General features: G+C 48.2%; 1 protein-coding gene across 2 annotated transcripts; it reads right to left on the bottom strand.

The window, feature by feature from the left end:
• Nucleotides 1-684: 684 nt before the first annotated feature.
• FLOT1 (flotillin 1) lies at nt 685-24,706 on the bottom strand. 2 transcript variants are annotated; one of them, XM_083426293.1, is made up of 13 exons: nt 24,572-24,706; nt 20,504-20,563; nt 17,699-17,774; nt 14,371-14,461; nt 13,117-13,260; nt 12,269-12,388; nt 10,319-10,414; nt 9,715-9,867; nt 7,273-7,454; nt 4,414-4,459; nt 4,178-4,315; nt 3,179-3,343; nt 685-2,565 (listed from the first exon to the last, which is right to left on the bottom strand). In XM_083426293.1, the coding sequence occupies exons 2-13, from the start codon at nt 20,544-20,546 to the stop codon at nt 2,530-2,532; spliced, it is 1,290 nt and encodes a 429-aa protein (XP_083282419.1). In that variant the 5' UTR covers nt 20,547-20,563; nt 24,572-24,706; the 3' UTR covers nt 685-2,529. The 2 variants fall into 2 exon arrangements, with proteins under 2 accessions (XP_083282419.1, XP_083282418.1); XM_083426292.1 differs by having other exon boundaries at nt 685-2,562; nt 24,572-24,687.
• Between the last annotated feature and the right edge of the window lie 376 nt (nt 24,707-25,082).

Genomic DNA, 25,082 nt, shown 5'->3' with positions numbered 1-25,082 from the left:
GGGGCCCAGAGCGGTGCTAATGTACCCCCTGCCCCTGCCTGGGGCAATTAATTGTTCACTTGCCTCACTGAAGTGCCGCTCTGCAGCTAATGGAGCCAGAAAGACTGCAACTATTTCCTGGAAGTCAGTGGCAAAGTTGCCAGGGGGACGTCTTCTCTTCGGTTAATCAGTGATAAATGGCACAAGGTTCTTATGAGATAGTTGGAGATGACTCATCCTTCGTTCCCCCCCTCCCCCAGCCAGAGGGAGGGAGAAAAGAAAGAAAAACAATCAAAAGAATTTCGGGAGGCAGACTAAAAGTTTTTCAGTAAGATTGGCTGAAAAAGAGAGACTGCTGGACACGTTTTGAGGTGCTATCAACACTGGCGGGGGAAGGGGGTGCGGTCCGCACCAGGTGTCATCCCTGAGGGGGATGACATCACCGCACCCCCCCCGGATGCTCGCTGCGGGTGGCGCCCCCCTGGGACACTAGCCCCGCCCCAGGTGCACAGCAGCTAGCTCCGCCTCTGGCTCTGGACGCATTTTGAGGTGCTCAAAACATTTTTAGTTTTGGAAGGCAGGGAGGAAGAAAAAGCCCAGCCAGGGTGGGCTAAACACACACACACACACACACACACAGAGAGAGAGAGAGAGAGAGAGAGAGAGAGAGAGAGAGAGAGAAAGAGAGAGAGAGAGGCAGGCACAGGCAGTAATCTTGGCTTTTATTATAAGCGGAGGATCTTGGTGGCAGAAAGGACGATGGGGGCAACTCTTTCTCCTTGGCAAAGAGTCAGACAAGGCACCGTGCTGAGGCCTTACTACACAGCAAGCAGGGCAAGAGGTGGGATAGGCACAAGCAAGCAGCTTCTCCGTTAGGTACAGGGTCAGATGTGCTCCACCTACAATCAAGCGTGCTTCATCGGGAGTGAGCAGCAGGCAAGCGAACATGATTTGCGGCACGAGGGGAGAGGGCAAAGGCGACACAGCGGAGTCTGGCTACTCGCAGCTCACTCTGGGAAGCTCAGACATGGCTCAAAACAGCTGAAATGTAAGGACAAGACCAGAGTCTGGCAGCAGAAAAGTGGGTGGGCAGGGGAGCTCTTTAAATGGTCCTTTATTGGGGTTTCCCATCCTGAATGAAGCAAGAGCCGATTGTCTCTGTTTTGGCCGCCATCCTCGGAGGGCCAACCCGCCTCACGGCAAGGATTGCCAAGGCAGATCTGAACGCAACAGGCGAACCATGTGGCGCAGTCTCCATGTCCCACTGCGGCTGGAATGCTCTCCTTCAGGAAAGCTCCCTGCATGCAGAAAACTAGCATGTCAAGGGGAAAGGCTAGGCCAAAGCCACAGCCAGGTTTCTGCAAGTACCATATAAACCTATTGGCCCAGAATCCGAACTAGTAAAAGGACAGCAGCACCTTTCATCTTGATTGTGTATCCCACATGCCCATACATGCACCCGCCTCCTATTCCAGCCACGGGACTGGTGGCACTGTAGGATTATTCCAGAAGCTAAGGCACAATCAGATGTTGATTTAAAAGGGGGGGGGGAATAAATATGCATTCATTACACATCTTGTCTCTGTTAATATGCACCTACCAGAACAGCGTCTAGCCACCTGCCCACTGTGCCAAATGCAGCGTGGAACATGCCTTTGGCTTCATATACTTGTGGCTTAGTGCAGAGCGGCTGTAAACACGTCCCTTGAAAAAGAGGGATAGTATGTGTGTATGTGTGTGTTTAAAAAAAAAAGTATAAAAGCAACAACAAAAGGGAGCAAGATTATTTGAATTTTGCCAAGTGGGGGCATCTCAACCATGCCCAAGAACTATGGCACAAAGGGAAAAGGGGCTGAATTAGCAAGGGCATACATACACAGAAAAATATAAGTGGTTTTAGGTCTATGGAGCTCGCAAGAACTGTGTCCACGCCTGTTCTTTAAGCATCGGTCAATAGTGTAGGACTGGCCCTCTAAAACGTCTCCACTCGCTGAAGGCAGTTCCTTAGAACATCCACTGGACCCACCTTACATAAACTCGAAACTCTTACAAGTCCTTGTTGGCAAAGCACCCAGGAACCAACCAACCTCTTAAGGGCAGGCCTTGGATTCCCCTTCCTCCCAGATTCCTCCTTGCTGCCTCCCCAGTAATTCCAGCAGCAGATCCTTCCTTAAATTCTCCAAGAGAGGTCACTTGCAGGAGGTACACGGTGACCCGACGAGCTCAGGCAACAAAGCACAGAAATGGCGTCAAGGGTGCAGTTGGTGGGGGAACGAGCGCAACAGAAGCATGGCGTGACAAGCGGTAATGGGTGCCAGGGTGCTGACAAGGTACACGTCGGGGTTGACACTGGGAGACAGCAAGGGTGACAGACCTCAGCAGTTTCAAGGGTTGTTGGCCAACATGCAACAGTCGAGTCCATTCAAGGTTTGGCGATTACAGGAGGGCTCAGAATGGGGAAGAACTCTATATATGGACACATACAAGATGACGAGGGTCACGCTCAGGAAGGATTCCCCCCCTCCCTCCCCGTCCGCAAGTCTTCCGCATTCAGTTCATCCGTCTTGGCTTCTGCTGATTCATCTGCTGGTGAGACGGAAAAGACAAAGTGTGAGGGATTAAGCCCACGCCGTAGGAAAAGGGGAGGTAAAAAAAAGCACCCGAGGTTTCTCAAGTCCCACTCTCTCCTTGGATAACCGAGGAGCTGCGATTCGAAAACTCCCAACCCCACGATCTTTCCTCCTTCCGCAGAATATGGCTCCCAGGTTCCCCTTGCTGGTGTTGGGGAGAAAGCGGGTAGGGGTGGTTCCTTAGTCGTGCTTCAAAACGCCTTCCCGCTGCAAAATTGCCAGTGACCAAAGCACCAGACAAGTCTTCTCTCCCCCTTGCCCTCAGCTAAGAATCAGTGGAGGCTGGTTTGTTAGGGTAAATGAGGCACTCAGCCACCTGCCTGCCTCCCCACTTGAAAACAGCCCAAGATGTGCTTTGGCTGACTGCTTCCTCCTCCTCAGCGCTGCCTAGGTAGAATTCAGGAGGGAGGGAGGGAGGATGGGGAACAAAACCAGGAGGAGTTGGCTCCGCCCACCGTTGACTCTGGCTCCGCCCACTCTCTGCCACCCTGCCATCTACCCTCATGGGGGGCGGGGACGGGAACCAGCCCCCCCCCCCTGTTAAGGACCTAGCAGCTCTGGCTTGGTACCTGAGAGATGCTAACGCCAGTGAGTTTCTCCACGGTGTCAGGCAGCCTGCTCATAATTTCCAGCACCTCCCCAGTTATCTTGGCAGCCCCCATGTCCCCAGGTCCGCTCGATACCATGGTGATCTTCTTCACCGAAGTCAGGGGCTTGCTGATCTCGTCGGCCATCTGTCGGCAGAAGGAAACAGTAGAATACAGTCATACCTTGGACCCCGAACGCCCTGGAACTCGGGACGTTTTGGCTCCCCAACGCCGCAAACCCAGAAGTGATTGTTCTGGTTTGTAAACATTCTTTTGGAACCTGAACGTCCCATTGGGCTTCCGTGGCTTCTGATTGGCTGCAGGAGCTTCCTGCAGCCAATCAGGAGCCACAATTTGGTTTGCGAACGTTTTGGAAGTCGAATGGACTTCTGGCACGGATTCTGTTTGACTTCCAAGGTACGACTGTATGCACATTTACATGTGTTTGTTTGTATGTGTGTGCGTATCTCTCTCTGTATATTTATCTTTTTCTTTCTCTCTCTCTCATATTTGGCAGAGAATCTGGTAACTGGCACAAAACTGGACAGCGCTGCCAGAATCACGCGTCTCTGAACAGAATCAAGAACAAAAACAAACATCTAAGTTCTAGAATGCTGCAACGTTTAGTTGATTAACTGATTAAAAAAAAGACTGGCTAAGAACCTGTTTAGTCAGCAGATATATATAATAAAATGCATTTTGTTTTGACTATGGCAGACCAACACGGCTACCTACCTGTAACTATCTATCTGTCTGTCTGTCTGTCTGTCTGTCTGTCTGTCTATCTAGGATGTATAAGCATGGTCCGAATACATTTTTTACCAGAAGGAATGATAAAAAACGGAATTATACAAGAAACGGCAAACAGGTTATTAAAACCACTCTCTGGACCAGGTTTGCTCTCTATCCTGCTGTCATTACTGACACCTCCCATATTTGTTTGAGGTATAGTGTCCACTTATTGAGAGAGCAGGGACTCACCTCCGGAATCTTCTCCAGAAGCATGTCCACCATGGCTACTTCCTGGTACTGCTGGAAGGCCTCTGCCTTCTTTGACATCTGCTGGGCATCAGCTCGGGCCTTGGCCTCAATAGCAAAGGCCTCAGCCTCACCCTTCACCTGCAGACGAAGAGCAAAAAGGCCCACGAGTTGGCTTCCATGCCTCCTGCCCAGAAACATTCCTCCCACAACCCGGGGGAACGGGGACACACACTCACCCGGATGGCCTCTGCTTCAGCCTCCGCCTGCATGATCAGCTGTGTCCTGTTGGAGAAGAAAGAAGGAGGGACTTCATGGCTGCCCCCTGCTCCCCACAGCCAAAAAAGGGGGGTCTTATCCGCAACCTTTTTGCCTCACAAAATGGCGGTCGAAACCAGGAGGGTCAAGGATAGAGCAAGCTCAGGGTGTCAGGCTGCCCATTACATGGGAATGGTAAAAGTGTCACACTCTGGGAACACATTATTATTATTATTATTATTATTATTATTATTATTATTATTATTATACCACCCTTCATCCAAAGATCTTCATACCATACCAAAGCATATCATCATACCATACCTTAATATCTATCTATCTATCTATCTATCTATCTATCTATCTATCTATCATCTATCTATCTATCTATCTATCTATCTATCATCTATATCTATCTATCTATCTATCTATCTATCTATCTATCTATCTATCATCTATCTATCTATCATCTATCTATCTATCTATCTAATCTATCTATCATCTATCTATCTATCTATCTATCATCTATATCTATCTATCTATCTATCTATCTATCTATCATCTATCTATCTATCTATCTATCTATCTATCTATCTATCATCTATCTATCTATCTATCTAATCTATCTATCTATCTATCATCTATCTATCATCTATATCTATCTATCTATCTATCATCTATCTATCATCTATCTATCTATCTATCTATCTATCTATCTATCTATCTATCATCTATCTATCTATCATCTATCTATCTATCTATCTATCTATCTATCTATCTATCATCTATCTATCTATCTATCTATCGTCTATCTATCTGTCTATCTATCTATCTGTCTGTCTGTATAGAATTGTGTGTGTGCACATGCATGTAAGGATTTTTGTGTTGTGTGCATAATTTGGCAGAAAACTAATTGCAAATCTCAGGAAAAGGAACAGTTTACTTGTCTGGGGAGAAGAATGGGTACGGGGGGGGGGGGGAGGGAGAGAAATGCAGTTCTCCCTGCTCTGAATTATGACTAGGCTGTCAATTAATATTTAAAGATTTTTTAAAAAATAATTCTGAGGGGGCTTTTTACAAAAAACAACAACATAAAAAACACTCCCCCAAGTTTATATGTATACAAATATTGATACACATTTGTAAAGGACAGCGACTGAGCTGTACATTTTCACCGTGCATTTTGTAATTGTTGAATACTACTCTTTTAATATCATTAGATAAATAATACAATGTGCTAAGAAGCCCAGCTAGCTGGAGCCCAGAGCAAGGGTTCCCACGAGTGCAATGGGGCAGATTTCCACCCTGTACCCCCAACAAAGGTGACCTGGGAAGGGTCAGGAAAACCCCCAGAACAGCAGAAGGCAAAAACAGACGCTTCGGCAGCCTTTGCACAGGAAAAGATGGGAGGAACACACCCTGCGTTGAACCCGAGGTGAACTGTTCCGGAAGCACTATTTTGGTAGTCAAGATAACCCCACAATTAATTGGTAGTCATAGTAACCGTGAGCTCTCTGTTCTCACAAGCGAGTGGAAAACAAACTGCATACCGTCAATAGATTGGCAGTTGTTGCAGAAATGAGCTCATAAATGATTATATTTGCTGCTCTGATATAGTCTAATTGGCTTGTTTTGATGTTACGCTTATCTGCAGGACTGGGGTGCTGGGCTCTGAGCCCAGAAAAGGGGAGCTATCTGTAAGATTTGGGCATTTGCCACTTATGGCCTCACCTGGGCCAAAGTGCTTTGTGTAGAAAGAATATACAGTGGTACCTTGTATTACGGACAGGATCCGTTCCGGAGGCCTGTCTGTAACGTGAAATGCCGGCAACTCAAAGTGCTGCGTCTGCGCAGGCATGAGGCGCAATTTGGCGCTTCCGCGGATGCGGCAAAACACGGAAGTAACCTGTTCTGGTACTTCCAGGTTGCCGCGGGACATAACGCGAAAAGACGCAACATGAAGCGGACGCAACACGAGGTATGACTGTACAAACATTTGCTTGGGCACAAACTATCTCCTTGCTGTGGTGTCCATCCCACATCTGCAAAGGTTGGGAGACCTTGTAGGCTGATTTGCTCTACAGCAGAGGTCAGCAAACCTTTTCAGCAGGGGGCCGGTCCACTGTCCCTCAGACCTTGTGGGGGGCCGGACTATATTTTGGGGAAAAATATGAACGAATTCCTATGCCCCGCAAATAACCCAGAGATGCATTTTAAATAAAAGGATACATTCTACTCATGTAAAAACATGCTGATTCCCAGACCATCCGCTGGCCAGATTTAGAAGGTGATTGGGCCGGATCTGGCCCCCGGGCCTTAGTTTGCCTACTCATGCTCTACAGCTTTCTTTAAAAATACATACATACCCTGCCCATCTGGCTGGGTTTCCCCAGCCATTCTGGGCTGCTCCCAACAGAATATTAAAAAGATAAAACATCAAACATCAAAACCTTCCCTAAACAGGGCTGCCTTCAGGTGTCTTCTAAAAGTCAGGTAGTTGTTTATTTCCTTGACATCTGATGGGAGGGTGTTCCACAGGGCAGGTGCCACCTCCGAGAAGGCCCTCTGCCTGATTCCCTGTAACTTCACTTCTTGCAATGAGGGAACTGCCAGAAGACCCTCGGAGCTGGATCTCAGTGTCCGAGCAGAACGATGGGGGTGGAGACGCTCTTTCAGGTATACTGGGCCAAGGCCATTTAGGGCTTTAAAGGTCAGCTCCAACACATTTGATTGGAAACGTACTGGGAGCCAATGTGGTGGTTCTGACAATCCTGCTTCGGTATCCCTGCGCCCAACTCCTCCCAGGAGCCCTCCTTTGGGCCTTTAAACGCTGCCTGTACCTCTCGGCCTCCGCCAGCTTCTCCAGCCGGAAGCGCTCTGCCTCGGCGGGCTTCTTGACCTTCGCCTCCAGCTCGCGCTCCTTACGGATCATCTCCTGCTCCTGTATCTGAATCTGCTGGGCTCGCTCCACCACCAGCACCTGCATCTTCTCCTCCTCGATCTTCTGCTTCGTCTTGGCTACCTGCAGAGCATGGAAGAGACACAGGAGGGAGAGGCTCGGGGTCAGAGAGCAGCTTGCGGGGTTTGGTCAAGCAGGCAGTGCCTTGGAACCTGGCAGAGGCAGGAACCGGCAGCAAGCTGGCTGCGATGTAGCAGGAAACTACAGTTTAGCATGCCAAGAGTGAGCCTACCGTTCCCTTGGGCTAGCGCACTCCCTTCACCTGGTGTGGATGTGAGGACAAGTTCAGAGTTTGAACCGTTCTGCTTGTCCCAGGATTGTCTGAGCAGTTTTCTGCCTGACCCACGCTTTCTAGGTGTGGCTTAAAGCTGTTTTCTGCTGGTCCCGCTCCTTCCCCAGGGAAAACCTGCTCTTTGGTTTTAAATTGGAGCAAATGGCAATCTGGAGAAAAGCTGAGTTGCTGTTTGCTCCGACTGAGCACTAGAGAGTGGTTTTCCGGGGGGGGGGGGAAGCAGTGAGACAAGAGGAAGTGGTTACAGTGGTACCTCGGGTTACAGACGCTTCAGGTTACAGACACTTCAGGTTACAGACTCTGCTAACCCAGAAATAGTACCTCGGGTTAAGAACTTTACCTCAGGAAGAGAACAGAAATTGTGTGGCGGCAGCGGGAGGCCCTATTAGCTAAAGTGGTGCTTCAGGTTAAAAATACTTTCAGGTTAAGAACAGACCTCCGGAACGAATTAAGTTCTTAACCTGAGGTACCACTGTACTCTTAACTGCATTTGGTGGAAACAAGTCAGCTTGAAAAAATTTCTCCTCCTCTATCTTCCTTCAGATTTTTCTTTCTTTTCCTTCTTTCTTGCTTTCTCCTTCTTTAAATCTCTTTTTTTCTTGTGTTTACTCCCTTCTTTGCTCTTTTTCAGATTAAGTAGTTGTTTTATCTCAGTATGTTAGAAATAGAAATTTTGTAATGTGTATGTATTTCTGCATACTGTATCTCTGAATAAGTAAAAAGGTAAAGGTACCCCTGCCCCTACGGGCCAGTCTTGACAGACTCTAGGGTTGTGCGCCCATCTCACTCAAGAGGCCGGGGGCCAGCGCTGTCCGGAGACACTTCCGGGTCACGTGGCCAGTGTGACAAGCTGCATCTGGCAAGCCAGCGCCGCACACAGAACGCCGTTTACCTTCCCGCTGGTACGCGGTCCCTATTTATCTACTTGCACCCGGAGGTGCTTTCAAACTGCTAGGTTGGCAGGCGCTGGGACCGAAGGACGGGAGCGCACCCTGCCGCGGGGATTCGAACCGCCGACCATGCAATCGGCAAGTCCTAGGCGCTGAGGTTTTACCCACAGCGCCACCCGCGTCCCTCTCTGAATAAGTATTGACTTTTTAAAAATGGATTGTTTTCACTAACTGTTAATTATGTATATTTTCAGTCACAAACATTACAAACCTAAAGAAGAGGCTGCGCCAATAACATTCCTACAAAAACAGAACAAATGGAAGGCAGGGAAAAGGGCAAAGGAAAATGTTGAGATTTGGGACATCATTTTACATTCAGCAGAGAAGGGGAGGGCAGCCTTTTTCAGTCCATTTCTGGAATAATAAATTTTCAGAGTACTTTTTACAGCTATATCAAAGATTACTGATTTGGTTATACTGTTAGAAAAACACAGACAGATAGTTATGAAATTATGTGAGGTTTAATAAGTTAACTGTTTATATTTGGGCAACTTTTCTGCTGTACTTTATTGGAGGGAGAAAAATAATCATTTCCTTAATAAAAATGTAAACAATTTATTTAACTAAAACAATAACATTACAGTGGTACCTCCGGTTGCAGACGGGATCCATTCCAGAGCTCTGGCCGGATCCTGACGTTTCCGCAACCAGAGGGACCGCTTCTGCACATGTACACACGGTGAAACCCCCAAAAAATACTTCCTGAAGGATACGCAACCAGAGGTGTACATATCCAGAGGTACCACTCTATAGCATATGTATCCATGTTTGTTAACTGATGTGGTTAAACAAACAAGAAAACCAGACTTGAATTTTAGCACACAAGAAAAACTTAAAACAAATCCTTATTTCCTGATGAATAGCCTTTGGCTACAATGTAACTTAAATAGAAAACTATCTTTAGAAAGGTTTTCTCTCCAGAAGCACTTTATTTTAAGAATCTGATTTAAATAAACAAAAAAAAATTAAATTTTAAAAATCCAATTTCTGAAAAAAAACCATTGATTTTTATCCACCCTGCTCCTGTGACTTATTTCCCCTTCCTCTGCCCATCACCTTCCATAACTAAAGCTTGCCTCACCTGGAGCTGATAGGCCAGGTCAGACTCCGCTTTCCGCGTGTTCACCTCGTAATCGTAAGTGGCCTTCTTCAGCTCGTAGTCCCGCTGGGCTTTGGCCATTTCTGTTTCGCTCAAGTACTGAGCAGACAATTTCTCCTGCTTGGCCTTAGCTTCCTGCAGACGGAAACAGGGGCGACAGATCAGTTTCGGACCCTCCACTTGCACCGGGTTAGATGGGTTGGGCACAGAAAAAGGCAACTGGATTTCCCCCCGAAGACAGCAGGAAAGGGAACACACAACCCACCCGGAAAGACGCTCCTTCAGGTATACTGGGCTGAGGCTTTCCTCCCCTCTCCTTTCACTGTACACCCCTGGAATTTTTCTCTGGCGATGGGAAAAGAAAACCCAACCCAAAGGCTTCACAAGATGTCTGAAGCAGCTAACAGGTGGTGGTTCAAATATGGCAAGGGGGAAGGACATTCCACAGTGCATGAGATACAGCCAATCTCACAGAGCCACTTTCCTACTTTCTGGTGGGATATCTCCAGAGTAAATAGAGAAAATCCAAAAGACCAAGATTAGCAGGAGAGGCCGGTTCAGTCGAGGGGCCTGGTCCCTAGCTCACCTTGATACCAGCATCCCTCTTAGCTTCAGCTTCTCCAATCCTTGCATCCTTCTGCACCTGAGCCGTCCGAGCTTTCCCCAGAGAGTGAAGATAATCCTACAGTTGGCACAAGAGAAGGGGTTAATATTATGGACTAGAAGTGCAAATATAACCAAGGCGCCTTTGATACTGGAATTTGCAATACACTCTTGTTACGTTCGGTTCAGGTTGCGTCTTTTCAGGTTGCATCCCGAAGCGACCCGGAAGTACCGGAAAGGGTTACTTCCGGGTTTCACCGCTTGTGCATGCGCAGACGTGCAAAATGATGTCACACACATGCACAGAAGCGGCGAATTGCAGCCCGTGTGTGCGCAGACGCAGGTTGCGTTCCTTTCAGGTTGTGAACGGATCCCGTTCACAACCAGAGGTACCACTGTATACTGATTACCACTTGAACCTTTTTTATAAAATGCCATTTTTGCCCTGGTATGTAATAATAACAAGAGAAGATGGAACAGCCAATAAAACCCTGGGTGCAGTGTTCAAAACTCCCATTGCTCCAGGCGCATTTTGCGACAGGGAATTGCATTTGTGTGAGCTGTTTCTGAGCTCTGGGCGCAGTGCTGCGCCTAAGATTTCCACTTAAAACTACAGAATGGATGGAAAAAAGGACCTTTTTCTGCCTCCCCACTTCCAGCTACTCTCTGAAGACTGGAGAAGAGACCCTCTTAAGAATATTAGGGCTGTAAGCAGGGGAAGGACTAGACCATGTGAAAAATGAACATAATATTCTAACTGCAGTCCACTCATTTTCAGCTTTGTATTCTTGTTATAAAAAAGCGTGCCTAGACATTCCATTGTTGCGCCCATAACCAGGTTCCAGGTTCCATTTAGCTCCTAGCTTTCATATCCCAGTTCCTAACACTCCCTGGATGCTACCCTGGGCTCCTTTGGGAGGAAGGACAGGATTATATATGTAATAAAAATAAACAAAACAAAGTAACATTTTGCAACAAAGCACAGAGGAAATAGAGAGCATTGTTTTGTTTCACCAGTGCCGCTGATGAAGTGAATATCAGGAAAAGTACCGTATTTTTCGCCCTATAGGACGCACTTTTCCCCCTCCAAAAATGAAGGGGAAATGTGTGTGCGTCCTATGGGGCAAATGCAGGCTTTTGCTGAAGCCTGGAGAGCGAGAGGGGTTGGTGCGCACTCCAGGCTTCAGGAAACTCTGCACAAGCCGCGGGAGCCCTCCCCCGGCTTGCGCAGAGCCGCCTCTTATTCCAAAGCCCCGGTGCGCTGGGCAGTCATGTCGGGGCTTCGGGTAGCTCCGCGCAAGCCGCAGGAGGGGTCCCACGGCTTGCGCAGAGCAGCCTGTTCTGGGGGCTGGGGTCGGGGGAAGCTCGGGCTCCCCCCGCCCCAGCCCCGCGCCTGGGGGGGAAAATTTTTCTTCTTCTTTATTTCCCCCCAAAAAAACCTAGGTGCACCTTATGGGCCGGTGCGCCCTGTGGGGCGCAAAATACGGTACTATTTTAGTGCACCTTATAAATCCTATCTTCTCTTGTTCTGTGTTGGTGCATTACAGAAATTAGGAAATGTTCCATATTCACTAACAAAAGAACTATGTTAAGGTTTTTATTGTTTATTGACGTCACCAATGGAATTCTAACCCTAGTCACTTTATGGAAAGGGACCAAAGCCCCTGAAACGATATTGATATACCTAAAGCTAGTTCCTAGAGGGACAAAACAGTGGGAGAGAGGGCTGTTACCTTCAGGTGGAAGTGGCCAAAGCTCAGAGGTTGAGTGTCTACCTTGCATGCAGAAATTCCCAGGTTCGGTCTCTGGGTAGGGCTGGGGAAGAATCCCACCCAAAGCTCTGGAAAGCTGCTGCTTTCAATGCAGAGACTATACTGAGCTCTGGGTGGACCGGTGACCCGACTTGGTACAAGGCAGCTTCGTGTTTTCTTACCTGGTCATCGTGTATGTCTTTGAGTGTGTAGCTGACCACACTGATCCCCATGTTGACGAGGTCAGAGGAGGCAACTTTGAAGACCTGCTCGGAGAACTTCTGCCGGTCCTTGTAGATTTCCTGACGGGCAAACAAAGACAGCAGAGGGTGTTATACTCAGAGAGGGAAAAGCAGCCAGGAACAGGAATCGAGTCCTAGGCTTGCCCACCCTTCCATCCCAACAGCGTCCATTTATTTCAGACTTCCAGGACTTGGTCACTTCCTACAACCGCTCTCAGTTCCAACCTGATAATTGCCACCTGCCCAGATTTTAACTTGTCTGAGTTACAGTGGTACCTCGGGTTAAGAACTTAATTCGTCCCGGAGGTCCGTTCTTAACCTGAAACTGTTCTTAACCTGAGGTACCACTTAAGCTAATGGGGCCTCCCACTGCCGCCGCCACTCAAATTTCTGTTCTCATTCTGAGGTAAAGTTCTTAACCCGAGGTACTACTTCTGGGCTAGAAGAGTCTGTAACCTGAAGTGTCTGTAACCCGAGGTACCACTGTAATTTTAAGATGTATTTTAATTAATTGATGTCTGTTTTTATGCATATTGTGTTGTTTTTACGATGTTAGCCACTCTGAGCCCAGTCTCGGCTGGGATACAACAACAACAGCAACAGTGGAAGACAGGAGTGCCTGGTGTGCTCTGGTCCATGGGGTCACGAAGAGTCGGACACAACTAAACGGCTAAACAACAACAACACACATTTCCCAGCAGGGGGCAGCATTATGTATACACAATGACCCAAACTCATCCCTTCCAGCAGAGGGCAGCAAAGATTTAACATATTCTAGCAGAGCTCACCTCTACAGTCATGTGGGCCATGATGGCTCTCTGGTGCCCCTCTAGCGTTTCCAAAGCAATCTGGGCAATCTCGAGCTCTGATTTGCCCAGGAACATCTGGCAAGCAGCTGCCAGCATCTCCTTGTTCTGTCCCTGGATCTTCACCTATGTTGGGGGTGGGAGGTGGGGCGGAAAGAGAAGACAGCTGAGAAAGAGAAAGGATGCCCCCCCCCCAAGTTTCCTAACAATTCTCACATCCTGTTTTAGGTAATCGTCAGATTGGAGACATTTTCCCTTTAGGGGGAAAAGCCGTTTCTGGAATTTCTGCAAGCAGGGAGCTGCTGTAGCCCAGAACATCTTGCTTTTTGCTAGCCATTAAGTTGGAGGAAATTTAATTCAGCGAACATCAGCACAAGGCCGGTGTCGTACTCTAGCATTTATTTAGATGATTATACACTGTCCCCCTTTCGCAAGCCACAGGCTGGTTTGCAACGAAGGCAAATGAAAAAAACCCCAGAAAGCAACACAGTTCTTAAAATACAGACTGCAGGCCTTGGTTTTGATCTATGGGCTACTTTTAAAATGAGGCTGCATTTTAAATTGCATTTTAACCTGTATTTTAAATTGGTTTAAATTGGTTTTTCCCCCTATGATGTTTTTACTGCGATATTATTGGTGTTAGTCGCCCTGAGCCCAGCTCTGGCCGCGGAAGGTGGGGTATAAATAAAATTTATTATTATTATTATTATGGAAGAAGTGTGGTTTTGCAAGTATTTGGGTCCCAGGCTGTAATGCTAAACTTTGAATCCTCCCCCCGCCAATATTGTGAGGGCCAGGGGAAGAGCTGAGGCAAATTCTGGAAAGAGGAGAAAGGAAATTAAACTGATCCCCTGCAGGGGTGGTGGCGGCTAGATCTGTGGCTGGGGAAACCAAGCCAGATGGGCAGGGTAGAAATTATTATTATTCATAATAATAATAATAATAATAATAATAATAATAATAGGAATATAAAATTGTTCCAATGGAGGAAATCAGAAATTGCCTTTTTCTACAGAACAGGGGTGGGAACCTCAGCTGGATTTCATGTGGCCCTTGGCCGAGGTTCCTGCAGGAAAAATGGTGCATGTTTGTGACAGAATGAAGACAGAAGGGAGCTGTCCCGAAAAGGCGGCCCACCCACATTTTGATTTAGTCCAGGCCACTGCCAGCACATACCCCCTCAAGGAAATGCTCTAATTAAAAGGGGGAGGGGGCAGCATGCTGGGAAATGGTTACCTGGGCGATGCCGGTGACGGAGATGGGGACCCCATGTCGGGTGTATACTTTTTCACTCTTCACATTCAGAGTCAGAGTATTCAGTGAGATCCTGCAGGCAACGGGAAGGGGAAGGAGAGGGTGAATAAGGAAGAGAAAGACACATACACCCACATATTTCTCAGTGGTGACCTGCCTTCCAGTTGAAGTTGTCCTGAGAAGCCCAAGCCAGAGGAAGTCAATGTGGCAACCTCCAAATGTTGCTAGACTACAACTCCCACAACCCCTGTGTATTGGCCAAACCGGCCGGGGCTTCTGGGAGTTGTAGTCTAACCCCATCACCCTTGCTCTCCCTGGGCCTAAGGTTGCCAGTCATATATATATATATATATTGTTGACACTGCCAACGTGACACAACACGGCACTTCTATTCCTTGCTCAATTCAAAAGCCTCTTTTACTTTCACAGGTTTTGTCCCCCTATTGTATTTTTTTAAAAAAAACTGGAATTGTATTTACAACATAACATAACCCCCCCACCCCCCAATACACAACTCCACCCTCATTAAACGTGAACGTCACATACAATGAGCATAACATACAACAATACAAACAACCAAATAAAAGACTTCCTTTATCCTGTATCTGGCCTCCTTAAAGGTAAAGGTAAAGGTACCCCTGCCCGTACTGGCCAGTCTTGACAGACTCTAGGGTTGTGCGCCCATCTCACTCAAGAGGCCGGGGGCCAGCGCTGTCCGGAGACACTTCCGGGTCACGTGGCCAGCGTGACATCGCTGCTCTGGCGAGCCAGAGCCGCACACGGAAACGCCGTTTACCTTCCCGCTAGTAAGCGGTCCCTATTTATCTACTTGCACCCGGGAGTGCTTTCGAACTGCTAGGTTGGCAGGCGCTGGGACCGAACAACGGGCCTCCTTATTTACTTCTTATAAACTGTTTCCTTTATGAATAATTATTAAGATTTTTCTAATTATAACTTAAATATCCACAAAGTCTCCTGCAGACGTTAATCAAAACAAGTCCAGGTATGTATTTTAGGGCACTGTTTTGTGAAGTATTCTCTGCATTTTCCCCATGCTTTTTGAAACTCTTGTCTAGTGTGATCTCTAATTGCCAGGTTTTGTCCCTTGATTGTAGACACCAGGGATGGATGGATTCAGTACAAACACCTCACTACAACCCGGTGATGTGGATTAAGATGAGAGCTGTCAGAGCTGGCTCCAGGTCCCAGCTCACAGAGGACCAACGCTAGCCGGTAGTAATGTACAAAAGTCTTTATTGAAGTACAGTTTCCATTTTCAAGCCACAGCGCCCCAGCTCTACGTCTAGGGTTTAGACCGGCGAAGCTCCATCTGAATCTCCGCCCCCTGTACACCAGTTTAAGACTCTAGCCTTACTCCACCTCTTCCGTCTCTCCTTTCTCCTCTGGGTCCTGCTACCCCCCGGGGTCCCTTCCTTCCTGGATTCTTCCGACGCAGACGTAGACCCTCTGACTCCTCCCTCTCTCTTCGGCGGGCTTTAGGACCTGGCTCCCTATCCGGGCTGCCAACTGCTGCACCCTCCTGTACATTTGAACTTGGCGCGCGCGCCCAGCCTTCAACCTTCCTCTCGACCGTTTCCTCGCTCCCCGATGGAGGCGTGGCCAATCCTGCCTCATGTCCTCCAGCTGGCAGCGCGCCGCCTGATCCCGATGCCTGGGACTCCTCCCCCCTACTGCACTCTGGTGTGGACGCTGGTCCGGATTTCCAACTGCTGATCTGAGTCCCCCCTGGCCCCTTCTTCCTGGGGTGTCCCCCTAGGCACCCCCCTTGTCCTGACCATGGGAGCCCCTTTCTGTGAATCTTCCGATTCGCTGGAAAGACTCAGAGACCTCGGACTGCTGTCATCGCTGACAAGAGCGAACGAGCGAGCATGTGATTCACCCAAAGTCACTAAGTGAAATTTATGGCCCAGTGGGGATTGAACCCAGTTCTCCCAGGTCCTATTCCAGTACTCTAACCACTATGCCATCATGGATCCAAGTCAAAAGACTTCCTTGGGCTATTCTGACTTTTCTCCTGCCATTTCTTCTACGCAAACGGCATTCTTCCCAGAATCCCTTGGCAGGAGGCCCAATCCTGGCTTGGATCTAAATCATGTGTTGTAACTGAACAACACATCTCTTTACAAGCAGGAGTTTTCATTTTTCTGGCGCTCTTTTAAGCATAAGAATTCAGTGCACAATCTAACAGGCAGAGTGATGTTTGGATGTGAGAATTTAATTGTCGTTGTCTGAACAGGGTGTGTGTGGAGAGCTTGTTTCTAGCCTTCAAAAGATGCCGTTTCTAAGTGCATATTTTTGGTGAAAGAAACTACAGCCATTGTGTTGCAATATTTGGGCTATCTGACTCTGACTGGGGAGACTTGCACTCAGCCAGGTTTAGTGCATGGTAAGGGACGCGGGTGGCGCTGTGGGTTAAACTACAGAGCCTAGGACTTGCTGATCAGAAGGTCGGCGCTTCGAATTCCCGCAATGGGTGAGCTCTTGTTGCTCTGTCCCTGCTCCTGCCAACCTAGCAGTTTGAAAGCACATCAAAGTGCAAGTAGATAAATAGGTACCACTCCGGCGGGAAGGTAAACGGCGTTTCCGTGCGCTGCTCTGGTTTTCCAGAAGTGGCTTAGTCATGCTGGCCACATGACCTGGAAGCTGTACGCCAGCTCCCTCAGTCAATAAAGCGAGATGAGCGCCGCAACCCCAGAGTTGGCCACGACTGGACCTAATGGTCAGGGGTCCCTTTCCCTTTAAGGGACACGGGTGGCACTGTGGTTTAAAACACTGAGCCTCTTGGGCTTGCTGATCGGAAGGTTGGCAGTTCGAATCCCCGCGACGGGGTGAGTTCCCGTTGCTCGGTCCCAGATCCTGCCAATCTAGCAGTTCAAAAGCACGCCAGTGCAAGTAGATAAATAGATACCGCTGCGGCAGGAAGGTAAATGGCGTTTCTGTGCATTCTGACTTTTGTCACAGTGTCCCATTGCGCCAGAAGCGGTTTAGTCCTGCTGGCCACATGACTTGGAAAGCTGTCTGTGGACAAACAGCCTGAAAGTGAGAGGAGCGCCACAACCTCACAGTCGCCTTTGACTGGACTTAACTGTCCAGGGGTCCTTTACCTTTTGTATCTTTTAGTGCATGGTAGTGCTTTAAATGTATGGAGCAGATGAGGCCTTATTGGTGTCCCTCAGAGAAGGGACTCAAGATCCAGGTAGGACAGGAATATGTTCACATTAGCTAGCCTTCAGCAGCCTTGCGAAAGCCCCCTCATCCCTCCCAGGGGTGCTGCCCCAGAAGAACTCACCTCTGGATCTGTTGAATACATGGCACCACAAACACACGTCCTCCAGCTATCATGACAGGGGGACTGCGGCAGAAACCTGAGAGAAAAAGGTTGAATTGAAGCACCTTAATGCAACACACCAAAATCACTGAAGTAATGGGGCCTACAGTGGTACCTTGGTTCTCAAATGCCTTGGTACTCAAACAGCTTGAAACCCAAACACTGCAAACCCGGAAGTAAGTGTTTCGGTTGTGAACTTTTTTCGGAAGCTGAATGTGCTCCGTTTTGAGTGTTACGCTTCCGATTTAAGCGCCACACTTCCATTTTGAGTGTTACGCTCAGGTCTGTCTGTTTTTGCCACTTATTTTGCATTTTTGTTTTTGAGGCTCTTTTTTGTTTTGTTTTTGTGACTGTGTGGAACCCAGTTCAGCTACTGATTGACTGGTTGTATGACTGCAGTACATTGTTTATTGCTTTCATTTTATGGATCAATGGTCTCGTTAGATAGTAGAATTCATGTTAAATTGCTGTTTTAAGGGTTGTTTTTTAAAAGTCTGGAACCGATTAATCCATTTTGCATTACTTTCTATGGGAAAGCATGCCTTGGTTTGGAAGGCTTTGGTTTTGGAACGGAGTTCCGTAACAGACTGAGTTTGAGAACCAAGGTACCACTGCACTTCCAAAACAACAACAACCCGGCTTGTTTATGATCCGGGGCAGAGAAGAGGAGAGAGAGAGAATCATAGAACTGTAGAGCTGGAAGGGACCTCAAGGGTCATCTAGCCCAACCCCCTGCAATGCAGGAATCTCAGCTAAACATCCCTGACAAAATGGCCGTCCAACCTCTGCTTAAAAACCTCCAAGGATGGTGAGTCCACAGCCTCCCGAGGGAGACCGTTCCACTGTCAAACAGCAAATGAAAATTGCAAAGGAGGGGATGCACAATATGATTCCCTGGAAAACCCTAAGCAGGGTGGTTGTAAAAATGGAAGGGGGGGGGGGGACAAACCAAGCCCTGAAATGATTCTGGGGTGAATGGATGGAAGGGCAGAACTACAGCCTCTTTTGAAATACGGTACCTTCTGTAAGCAAGTTGACAGAATCACTGCCCCTGTAACAAGCTTTCCCCATAACTGGGATGAGATGCGCAGAAGGGAGAGGGCTCTTCGGGGGGGGGGGGGCGGTAGTCCTTTATGCCTGGGGGAAGCCAGCAAGCAGGAACCAAGCGCAACAGTACTTTCCTCTCCAGAGGTTTCAAGGCACAGGGGTTTGTAAATTTCTTTGGTATTCACATTGACTTATTTGTTTAAGAGGTATCAACACCGCCCATCACCAAGACAGAAAGCAGGGTGGACTTACAAAAGTAAAGTAATATAAAAAAGTGGCACATAACAAACAGAAGTACATTAAAATAATTCTCACAAGTTGAATGAATTCCAACATCATGAAAACGACTTAGCCCGTCAGCCTCTTAAAGGCCAACAAAAAAAGCTGGGCTTTTAACCTAGCATTGAATAGAATTTGAAGGTTACATAATTCCTATACAGTGGTACCTCAGGATGCGAACGGGATCCATTCCGGAGCCCCGTTCGCATCCTGAAGCAAATGCAGTCTGTGTCTGCGCGTGACACCATTTTGAGCGTCTGCGCATGCGCGAGCGGCGAAACCCGGAAGTAACGCGCTCCGTTACTTCCGGGTTGCCGCGGAGCGCAACCTGAAAGCGCTCATCCTGAAGCATATTCAACCCGAGGTATGACTGTATACCTTTATGAGTTTGTGGATGCCAGACCCATTCAAACCCCTGGACCCAGCAAGTGCTAAAATACAGGCCAGGCTTGCTTCCTGTGTCCAGGCAATCGCCTGGGTGATGTGCCATTAAGAGAACAAAGGAAAGAGACCTCTGTGCAGGAAGACAAATGGGTAGGGCCTCTCCTCCGGCTCTTAAGATAGTGAGAAGGACAAAGGTGGGTTGTATTGTGACCCAGAAGCGAAGTTGTAGGCTGGAACGCCAGAGAGGCAGAGTGCAATGTTTGATTTCTGTCTGAATCCAAAGCTGCAGATATGGGAGAAACAAGATCGGTTTGGGGGTGTTGATGCTGTGAACCCCTCCATCATAGGCTGAGGTGGTATATATGTGTAAATAAAATATAGATCATAAAGGAACCAGAGTTTCTGCTGCGCCTCATGTCTGAAAGGAAACACGAACCCTGATACTCCCGGAAGCTCATACGGCTCCAAGATTGGGGTGGCATGAAATAATATAATAGTGGGACCTATTACACCTATTATTACCTTTACCAGTGGGAGTATATACAGTTTAAAAGAAGAGAAAAAGAGACCTAAATGCAGACACATGCTGCCCGCTAACCTTCCTCATGCAGTATTTTGTCTTATTTAATATCCTGCCCTCATATTGACCACTTACAGGCCAGCCAACAAAACAAAAGAGTACCAAAAAGAAATCAAAATGTAATCGGAGTAGCAGAATATAAACAGATTAACTCAATTAAAAGGTTGTGAATAAATCATTTTAAAAGGCTGTTATAAGCTCAAGGAAGCCCACATAGAGCAGAAACAGGAAAAAAAATCAAGTAGGGAAAAGAAATCCAAGGAGACAAGAAATTCCCAAAAAACCTCTTCAGTGAAGATGGAGTGTCCTCAACCACCATGAGATAATGAGTATCGGAGGGAGAGGAATGGTATATCCTGAAAGAAGCCATGGCTGGAACACTGAAGAGGCATGTTCCATGCTGCAACATTTTGTTGCATGTCCCAGGCAGACCCACCTCTTTGGTAATAGGGAGGAAGAAGAAGTGTAGAACTCACCTGAGACAACCATGGCCTCATTGGGGCCACAGGTAAAGAACATCCTGAAGCCTGAGGGGTCTGGAAAGGAAAAAGAAACATGGATTATTTACATAGAGTCCCACCATTCATCTCATAATAATAATAATAATAATAATAATAATAATAATAATATATTTATAGCCCACCCATCTGGCTGGGTTTCCCCAACCACTCTGGGCGGCTTCCAGCAAATATTGAAATACAATAATTCACCAAATATTAAAAGCTTCCCTAAACAGGGCTGCCTTCAGATGTCGTCTAAAAGTCAGAGCCGAGTATATTTCCTTGACTTCTGGTGGCAGGGTGTTCCACAGGACGGGTGCCACTACCGAGAAGGCCCTCTGCCTGGTTCCCTGTAATCTCACTTCTCGCAGTGAGGGAACCACCAGAAAGCCCTTTGAGCTGGACCTCAGTGTCCAGGCAGAACAATGGGGGTGGAGACGCACCCTTAGGTATACAGGGCTGAGGTCATTTAGGGCTTTAAAGGTCAGCACCAACACTTTGAATTGTGCTCTGAAACATACTGGGAGCCAATGTAGGTCTTTCAGGATTGGTGTTATATGGTCTCGGCGGCCACTCCCAGTTACCGCATTCTGGATTAGTTGTAGTTTCTGGGTCACCTTCAAAGGTAGCCCCACATAGAGCGCATTGCAGTAGTCCAAGCGGGAGATAACTAGAGCATGCACCACTCTGGCGAGACAGTCAGCTGGCAGATAGGGTCTCAGCCTGCGCACCAGATGGAGCTGGTAAACAGCTGCCCTGGACACATGGACAGCTGTGAGTCCAAAATGAGTCTCAGGCTGCACCCCTGGTCTTTCAGGGGCACAGTTACCCCATTCAGGACCAGGGAATCCTCCACAGCTGCCCACCCCCTGTCCCCCCAAAACAGTACTTCTGTCTTGTCAGGATTCAACCTCAATCTGTTAGCTGCCATTCATCCTCCAATCGCTTTCTTGCCTCCCAAACGTACTAGCTTGCCCACTCAGCTTAAATTAGGCCTGGAAATAAACTGCAATTTTGTCCCAGGGGAAAATGAATGTGCAGCGAAGGACAAAATGAAAGTTAAGGCGTGGCTTGACTTAAGCTCAGCTCTAAAGACAGCGTCGCAAGAATCGCCAAGCTGGATCAGACCAAAGGCTGGATCAGACCAAAGGTGGTTTTAAAACTTGCTGCAACAGGTTCATTAGAGGTGTACTTGATCCTCCTTAATTCGTAAATGGCTGAATTCACTAATGGAACTCAGATTCCTAGAATACTCGACCAATGTGATCTGGGTAGACCATGGTTTGGATTGGATCGTGTGATCCCTTTTCAAGGATTTCCGAGAGCTGCAGGGCTGTCTGGTAACGGTTTTGCTTCCTTGTTGTCTAAAAACCTCCAGAACGGTTTACAGTGGTACCTCGGGTTACATACGCTTCAGGTTACAGATGCTCCACTAACGCAGAAATAATACCTCAGGCTAAGAACTTTGCTTCAGGATGAGAACAGAAATTGTGCTCCAGCAGCAGCAGGAGGCCCCATTAGCTAAAGAGGTGATTCAGGCTAAGAACAGTTTCAGGTTAAGAACGGACCTCCGGAACGAATTAAGTGCTTAACCTGAGGTACCACTGTATTCTGTCACCCACAACCTGCAACAGTGATTGCAATTGGGGCTTTGAACACAACACAGCAAGTTGCCCTGGGACATGCAAAATCTGGAGCCAGCCATGTAAAAGGTGCGAAAACAAACCAACCAACCAACCAACAAAAAACACTGTTAAATAAAGAGAGGCAATACGGCTGCCCTTGTTCCCATGTAGCCCTGGAAGGAACCAGACTTGTGCAGCCGCAGGGAAGTGCTGGGGGGGGGGGTTGGGGGAAAACTTTTTGGCTTCCATGGGGCAATGGTGAAGCCCAGCAGGCCTGAGACCAGCACAGCCTCACGGGTTGGCTTTTGTACTCAAGCCACGTCCCAAAATCCTCTGCGCCTCACGGGCGTTGCGGTGGGGCCTACGGAGGCTTCCTGGCAGGTGACTTGACGTGGAAAAGGTTCATCCTTTCCAGCAGGAAGCCTGAAAAACCAAGACTTCTATGGGCACCTGTAGAATGGGCACATCTTGAAAAAAGCTGCAAGCAGAGGGATACAGCTGGAGACTTGGGAGTGGGGGGGATACATGCAATGAGAGGTCGGGTTTGCTTGTTGAGGAAGCCAGCTGAACATGCCTTTTGGGGAGGGTCTCTGGGCAGGCAGAGGCTTTGTACAACATACATCTAAAGCGTGCCTGCACACACACACACATCCTGCCAAAAAAACTAATAATAATCCTGGGAACTGTAGTTTGCTAAGGGTGCTGGGAATTGTAGCTCTCTGAGGGGCAAACAACAGCCCATGGGATTCTTTAGGTGAGTGCAAGGGAGGTGTGCATTAAATGTATGGAGTAGGCAGCGAGTCTACTCTGGCCCCAAGCTGTTCTTACTGCATTTACAGTGGTACCTTGGGTTACAGACGATTCAGGTTACTGACGATTCAGGTTACAGACTCCACTAACCCAGAAGTAGTACCTCAGGTTAAGAACTTTGCTTCAGGATGAGAACAGAAATTGCACGGCGGCAGCGGGAGGCCCCATTAGCTAAAGTGGTACCTCAGGTTAAGAACAGTTTCAGGTTAAGAACGGACCTCCAGAATGAATTAAGTTCTTAACCTGAGGTACCACTGTACATTCCACGCGTTCTCCAAAGAGCTCGCTCAAGATGGTGTACACACTCCCCCCGTCCGCTTTATCCTCACAACAACCCTGCGAAGTAGGTTGGCCAGGCAGAGGGTGACTGGCTCCCAGTCAACCAGTGGGCTGAGCAGGACCTTGAACCCTGATCTGCCAGGTCCTAGTCTAGGCCTCTAACCACCACACCACAAAGGATCCTGTATACCTGAAGCAGCGTCTCCACCCCCACCGTTCAGCCCGGACACTGAGGTCCAGTGCTGAGGGCCTTCTGGCGTTCCCTCGCTGCGAGAAGTGAGGTTACAGGGAACCAGGCGGAGGGCCTTCTCGGTAGTGGCGCCTGCCCTGTGGAACGCCCTCCCAGCAGATGTCAAGGCAATAAACAACTATTTTACTTTTAAAAGACAACTGAAGGCGGCCCTGTTTAGGGAAGTTTTTAATGTCTGATGCTGTATTGTTTTTGATGTTCAGTTGGAAGCTGCCCAGAGTGGCTAGGGAAACCCAGCCAGATGGGCGGGGTATAAATAATAAATTATTATATTATTATAATATTATTATTATGGCTGCTATGGGGAACCTGACACTGCTGGGACTGCCTGCATGGGTCATGGGCTCACCTGCCCTGTAGAGCTTTGAAAGGAATCACAGAATTTTAGGATGGCAGAGGTGGAAGGGACCCCCGGGGTCATCTATCCCAACCCCCTTGCAATGCAAGTATATGCGCGGGAAGCACCAGCACCTTGAATTGTGCTGAACTGGATCGGACAGTGGAATCAGCACAGCTTTCCTTTGATCCCGTTTCCGGGCAGCCCCACCTACACAACGCATTACAGGAGAACCACGCACACAAACCCATACAAACAAAGGCACACCCAGCAGCCTTTGACAGCTTCTCAATTCATGCTACATACAAGAATCCCAGTGAAAAAGAAACACCAGACCACATTTGTTTAGTAAATGCTTCCAAAGCTCGCCTCGGGCTGCGCATTCGCTCCGGGCGCGCCTGCGTTATTTATTTCCCTTGAAAAGGTGTAATTATTCGGATTGCTGTTGCACATTGCGCCGGGGCGCTTTTGAAGCTTTCCTAGGGCGCGATGAGGACTAGCGGGTTGACGCGAGATGTGCAGGACGGGGATGGGAGGCCAGCAGGAGGTGGTCTCCAAAGAAAACACAAAAACAACAACAAGGCCAGCAGGGCCAGGGCCGTTTTTATAGATATATATGCATGCTTAAAAAAAAGAAAAAAAGATTGCCAAGGGCGCATGCGAGATCCCAGTGCACGAGGGGGCGGGTGGGTTCTTGCCATGCACGCACCCGCCTTGCAAATCGGCGCCCCCTTCTCACTCACCCGCTCGCCCGCTGCAGCTGAATCTCCAAGGCGCTCCGCTTGTTTCTTCCTGCCTTCGTCAGGCACACCCTTCCTGGCTCTCTGACACCACCACTTTCCCATCAGCCCGCAGTGTGCTGTTTTCTCTCTCCCCCCCCCCCTCGCTTCGCCGGCAGGATTGCATGGAAGAACAAAGAGGATTTGCAGCCACCTGCTGGCTGCTGCCTCGCAGTTGCAGGCGCTGCTGAGAGACAAGAGACCACAGGGCAGGGAAAGGTCTTTGCTTTGGGCTGGGGTTTTCTTGGGAGGCTTCTGTTCAGTTTGATTAGAACCATGCGCTCTAACCAACTGCACCATTAAGGTTTGGTCACTTAAAAAAAAAAAAAGAGTGCAACTTAAAGGCTGCACGGCAGGCAGAAAACCAACAGGTAAAGGGTAAAGGGACCCCTGACTATTAGGTCCAGTCGTGACCGATTCTGGGGTTGTGGTGCTCATCTCGCTTTATTGGCCGAGGGAGCCGACATACAGCTTC

The sequence above is a fragment of the Podarcis tiliguerta genome (assembly GCF_965153285.1).
Source record: "Podarcis tiliguerta genome assembly, chromosome: 2".
Taxonomy (NCBI): domain Eukaryota; kingdom Metazoa; phylum Chordata; class Lepidosauria; order Squamata; family Lacertidae; genus Podarcis; species Podarcis tiliguerta.
Note: the sequence above shows the minus strand (reverse complement) of the source record. Positions and strands in the feature narration are given on the sequence as shown.